This window comes from Manduca sexta, unplaced genomic scaffold (genome assembly GCF_014839805.1).
Source record: "Manduca sexta isolate Smith_Timp_Sample1 unplaced genomic scaffold, JHU_Msex_v1.0 HiC_scaffold_3563, whole genome shotgun sequence".
Classification (NCBI taxonomy): Eukaryota; Metazoa; Arthropoda; class Insecta; order Lepidoptera; family Sphingidae; genus Manduca; species Manduca sexta.
Genome location: NW_023594645.1, coordinates 6,539 through 13,029, shown reverse-complemented (window position 1 = coordinate 13,029; position 6,491 = coordinate 6,539). Strand labels below are relative to the sequence as shown.

The 6,491-nt window shown below is 35.1% G+C and overlaps 1 protein-coding gene across 1 annotated transcript; it reads left to right on the top strand.

Moving 5' to 3' along the window:
* Positions 1–383: 383 nt before the first annotated feature.
* Positions 384–4,947, top strand: LOC115444412 (the record flags this gene model as incomplete). The annotated part of the gene is given in 6 exon segments (XM_037446746.1): positions 384–498; positions 1,814–1,999; positions 3,100–3,171; positions 3,174–3,270; positions 3,586–3,665; positions 4,723–4,947. Coding segments are annotated over 6 exon segments (747 nt in total), but the record flags the coding sequence as incomplete, so codon positions are not given.
* Between the last annotated feature and the right edge of the window lie 1,544 nt (positions 4,948–6,491).

Genomic DNA, 6,491 nt, shown 5'->3' with positions numbered 1-6,491 from the left:
TTAGTTGATGCGACACGTTTCATTAATTTAGATAAATTAATATTGTTCGATATTAATTGATGATTGTTGTTCGATGTACTTACTAGCTTCCCCACCATTAACCACTCCAAAATGAAGCTTACTCATTTATCTCCTAATTAAGTTAACTAATTTAATTTCCAACCAATTCTTGAACCTTATCATTAGAACATTTTATTAAAGCCTGATTTTTTTATTCTAAGTTTTTTTTCTCAGTTCTTATATGTATACTGTACGAGCATATGACACAATTTATGTTTATGTCTTTGTTATTGAAAACTTAAATAACATGAACGAGTGAACGGAACGTGTTTGTTGTGTTCATAAAACATACATTCAGCATTGCACTAAGCGTTTATGGATAACACTCACACTTTTATTTACATTTGTATGTCACACACAGGTGTTTCTGTTCAGATGAAAATGGAAGGAGAATATTTGGACAAATGTGGAGGAACGATGCAAGTGAAATGACTTGTGGTAAGTACTTTAACTTAACGGATAAGGTATGACTTATGTTATACTATAAACAATTTCTTGGAAGTTATACGAGGTTCGAATACTGATTCAAATTCTAAAACACAACATGTTCTGGTATATTGTACCAGCATTGGGTGATCATTTACATGATAATAAATTTAAGGATTTTATTTTACACCACATGTTCATATGGTCTTAAACTTCATAAAACAATGTTCTTACATAAATTATTTATCACGTAACATTGCTACGAAATAAGATGTGTTGTAAAACAGAAATTAGTGGTGCAATATTTAAGACATGTCACGAAGTTAAGCAAACAATCCTATTTTTAATCCTAAATAAAAAACAATCCTATTTTAAATGAAAAGGAAAAAATGTGTTTATCGAATCGTATCGCCCTCTTAATGTATACAATAGAGCTGGTGTGCTGGGAATCATTGTTCACGCTTAGTAAGGGTGTGACCGTGTAAGCACTCACGTTATTTTGCCAGAATAAGTTGACAGATGGGACGTACTTATATAACAATAAAGTTACCGATTCTGCGCATGGTGTGGGTCAGATACCAATGTAATATGCAAATAACATTATTAAAGATTTTTTAAAATTGTAAGTAATGGAAGAAAACAAAATCTATAAAGTCGTGTCGGAATTATAAACGAATATTGGAGGAAAACACTTCAATATTTTATAATTTTTTGGTATATAAAATTAAGCGAGGGTAAGACTAACAAGTTCTTGTAGCAATATATTGCGCATAAAGCCACCGAAAGTTCTGCAAGCTTCAAACTTTGCAGAAGTCAGTTTGCCGTGATTGTTTACACGGTAAGATTTGCTTGCAGAAGTAGACTTCTGCAAAATTAAATCCTCACTTGAACTTAGCATTAGACAAATACTAAGAAAAATATTTAAATTTTACCTTCAGCATAGTTCTTAGATACAATACATCTTTGCGATCCATACTTTCATACAATAGTGTGGTGTTCTGAGTTTCCTATGCATAATATTGTACTTTTGTTGAAGACCGGCTCTGGGCTCAGATCTATTATTGTAGAAAAAACACGACTACCCTAGTTTCTATAGTGCACCAAAGCAAATATAAAATTTTAATATAATGTCACATAATGAAACAATAATTTATTGATTTGCTACGCGTTGACACAAATGTCATCATGTCATCATGTGACATCACAAATTAAGTTTCAATGTAGCCACAATCAAAACCTCAAAATCTAAACATTGCATTGAATTGAAGTGTGATAATTAAAAAATATTCAAAACCATTTCTACTGAAGTTAAGGTTTTTAAATTTAGCTTGTAGCAGAAAAAGAGCTGAGCTGGAAAAGTCTGGCAGGATGACAGTTTCTCTACATTGTACTGCAAATGGAGACTACGAACGCCTTCAATGTGATGATGGCATCTGCTGGTGTGCTGATCCCAAGACCGGCCAACCTACCGTCACACCAGTGATGGAGGAAGACATGAAACATTTACCGTGTTGTAAGTACCCTTCATTTATTTTATACAATAATTAATAGATAAAAAAAACAGTATTTAATTATGCCTTTATGATAATACATTCATTAATTTATCAACGTTTCCATTTGTTATTGAATCACTCATCGGAAAGCGGATCAGGAAAAGATTACAAGAACCAATTTTATTGTCAGTAAAGAACCTGAGTGTGATGTTATCGACAGTTTGTAGGTAGTGATAAGCTGTTTATCGAGAGCGTCTCACGGCAAGAATCGCGCCGCGCCGCACCGGCAGGATATACGCAATATACGCATTTGATTCAGTGTCGCGACTCGCGCGAGATGTTGAACGACCCAGACGATTGTTATCGTAATCACAAACCAACACATTGCACTTGTGCAAATATATTTTCCAACAATAGATGTTAAGCACGCCGAGACATAGGTTTTATATGCATCAAATTTTTTTAATACTTCTAAATGAGGAGACAAGCTTAGCGGTCGTTTGATGGAATGTGCCACGTTTATCTGTATACAACTAATTGCAACACCATTCAAAATTTTGTATTGCAGTACCTACAGTACATCACCTAAAACATTACCCCAATATGTAAGAGTTTTCACTAGCTTTAATGCCATTGCAAAGGGAACATAACTGCAACTTTACACCATATAAAATGCAAACGTGTCATCTATAGGTTTCACGAACGATTGCCCCAGTTAATAACGAACCTAGTTCTGCGTGTTGCAATATTTGTATAAATAGTAAAATACAGGTGCAACGGACACATCGCCATTGGAGCGGTAATGACGTCACGGAGGAGAGGGTTGAAACATTTAAAGGTCAACGTCTCCGTCGATATCGAACTTACGCGGAATATGAATAAATTCATCAATGAATCATTAAACACACGCCCAGTGAGTAATATCACAAAGGAATTTAGAAAGACCAAGTTCCTTATCGTATGCTAAAAATATCTTGAAATCAATAATTTATACAATTTACTATCGATGAACTCCTTAGGAGGTTCGCAATGTTGTTTCTCGTCTATATTACGGAATTTGCAAACAAGTACGTGAGTTACGCATGTTTTGTAAACTAATGTTATTTATTTGTTATTGTAGACAGTCCGTTAGTCACTGGTGAGCAATACTTAAGAAGATGCGAAAGTTTGGTTCATTCGTTGGCCCTGATACATAAGAGCAATCAGAACACGGCACCAATTTCCTCGGTCACCCTACAGCTTTCTGTGACTACGACGGCAGCTATGGACCATATCAAATCCAAAATGGCATGTAAGCATTTTAACACATAATTTTATACTGTTTTCACTGTAAGATTTTCCATGGCAAATGGCAATATTTACATGCTTTCAATATTTAGAATGGGTTAAAATTAATCAAACTTTGGAAATCTCTTTTGGTGTCTACTGTGTTACAAATCGAGAAGAATTTTTTTATCACATCAACCTTAAAAGTTAACTTAGAAACTAACTTATTTACACGCAGTATCAGGAATTAGATGCTAATATACTATTATCGACTCTCAGATATATATTTTTTCTGAAAGATATTTAATAATCCATTTAACAAGTTCCCGATGTTTTCTAGTGCATATTGTACCGGCCGAGACGGTAAGATCCTGGGTTCGTGGCAAGTTATGGCAAGTGAAATGAGCGGCATGAATTGCAGTGAGTATATCTAATTGTGTACCGTTTTCTTTCTATCATTAGATGTTTGTATCAACATATTTAGACACAAGTGTAGGGAATGTTTGAGCAAAAATGTAGGTGCAACACAACAGCGCGCGGTTAGGAAGCATCACGGCTGTACCGTTAGCATGGCACATTCGCATTGTGCCACGAGGACCGGTTGGCGGCCGTGACCCTGTTCCCGATATGCGCTGTGCCACCCATCCCAACGTGCTGCTGGAATGCGGAGACCGGACACCGGACACCGTAACACTTTACCGCATCATAATAATTTTGCCAAATCAACTATATAGACAGTAATATACAAAACAAACTTCATAAAACAGAACACGAGAAAGAATAAATTTACTAAATATTGTTATGTTTTACCTAATGATATTGAATATAATACGTTCCTAATGATATCTCTAGTTTAAAACAAATCAACAATTCCAAGGTTGACTGCTATAATCATTTTGTAAAGGCACATTTGTCAGGATTTAGTAGAATTGATTAAGATTTACATTTAAATTATTTGAAAGTTAATAGAGTTTACATAAACAGCACGAAACAATTTAAAGATAATTTTTATGTACGTCACATCTAATATTCAAATTTAAATTAACCTATTCCAAGGACGCATAATAAGAGTCGTTTTAGTTAACAGGTAACGTGGGATTTTTCTCATGCTCACAGATTTAAATACAAAATCCGGGTTTGCGTTACTAATTTCGTTAAAACGTTTCAAAATTATGTAATTATATCACGAAATTGTATCAACTTTGAAACTCTAATGGACTGTGAACCAAAACACTTTAGGCGATAAATCCAAAACAATTCAACGATTCTTTCATTGTAGACTAAACCTTCAAATAGAAACCTTGACGGTGTTTTCTTACAGAGTGACATACTTATCGAGAACATATCGATTTTCAATTACTTCATAATTTTATTTATCATCCGGTCACAATGATCTCAATCCGACGTGCATTCCTCATGCGTTTTGAATGTTAAACACCTTCAACTTTCTCTATGTATTTATCCTATTTTCCCACAGACTGCGCTCGTGACACTGCAATACACTTCCCTGAGCGTGGCATGATGGTCACCGAGATCTGTTTGGCGAACGGAAACTATCGACCCAATCAGAACGTTGGCGACGTCTTCTACTGCGTGGACAGCGATGGCTACCCTGTCGGCGAGATGATGGACGCGTGGCCTAGCGATAATTGCGTCGCTCCTGTTCCCACATAAAACTATTTCTTTGAAAACTAAATAATTTATAAGGAATAAAGAAAAAATATATTTTTAATATAATTGTTATTTGGATTCCTATCCATAAATCAACAATTAACAACCAATATAAGTAAAAAATATTGTGACACCTATAAAAACGAAGGTTTTATAGTTCAGACTTTAAAGATAAAGGTACATACCGCACAGAGGGGTACTCATTGGAAGTCCCGAGAGGCTGATGCGTGTGAATGGCGCTCGCCACCGCGCTGCTCGTTCTCCGCGCGCGTTCTTCCATCTGGAACAAGCGACTCAAATTACCAGTGGGTCGACCGCATTTACCCTCAACTTCCGCCAAGGTCAGGTGCATACATCCAACAGTCTTACCTATATTTGATACTTAAAAGTATGAACCATTGTTATTAGCAGCTTTGCGCGTGTGATTACAGATTTCCCTTGGGAACTTGACATTTTCCCAGGAGCGAAGTCTCAAGAGTTGTATAATAATAACTATTAGACATTATAGTCACGTATAGTTGCTCTGTTTCGAAACTTACAAAAGGTATTATATTAATAAATACTTGAATTCTGTGAAAATCTATAAATGAAGCTATGGTGTGTCATAAGTATTAGAGAATGTAGTCATAAAAATTGCGTAAGGACATATAGTATAGGACATAATAAGTTTTAGTATTAGGTGGTTGTAAGTTGTACGTGATTGATGGCCTTCGTGGCGCAGCAGGTGAGCAACGGCGCAAAGAACGGGAGGTCGCGTGTACGATATCCGCATCGAGACAAAAATGTTCGTTGATTCGGTAAATATACGTTTCGAATCTGGGTGAATTAGAATTAGGAATAATATATATATAATTCTAGGTTCATTCTAAGTCATGACGCCCACACACATAGAATTCTCATATATTTAATGCATCAATAAAGTAAGTATTCATTTATAATTTTGGATGTCATTTAACCTTGGTTGTGTAACAGTAACAGTAGTTAATGTAAAGGATGTAAAGGTTGTCTGTTTGTGCTTCATAACCTAAAAACGGATTAACAAAGTTTTTGCAGGCTTAGTGGGCTATGGAATTACATACTTAATCCAATTTTCTTTAATAAATTGCAATGGCTTCAAAATTGCCACGAAAAATTCTAGTCAGGCCACTAATGCGTAACAAATACTAATGTATAAACAATTTCTTTTTGTTTCTTGCATTCTATAGTACATCATGACAGTGAAAGAATCCTTAAATGGACTAGAAATACAAATCATACCACTCATTTAATTTTTCTTAAATTATTGACAATCCATGAAAAATAAAACTCTTTCATACGTCTGGTACAGAATGTCATACTCGTCTGTATTACATTTTGTTATTAGTCCATTGAAATGTTACATTTTTTAGGCCTTACCTTGCGTTTTTTAGAGGACGCAATTTTATTTTTTAGAAGTGTAGGGGGGGTCAGTGTTAAGCTAAAACCAAGTTTGTGGGGTCGCCACCCTTGTCCCACGGCCGCCATCTTGGTTTGAAATGGTTTTACGATGTATCTCTTAAACTATTTATCTGACAAAAAAATTATAAACATTTTTGT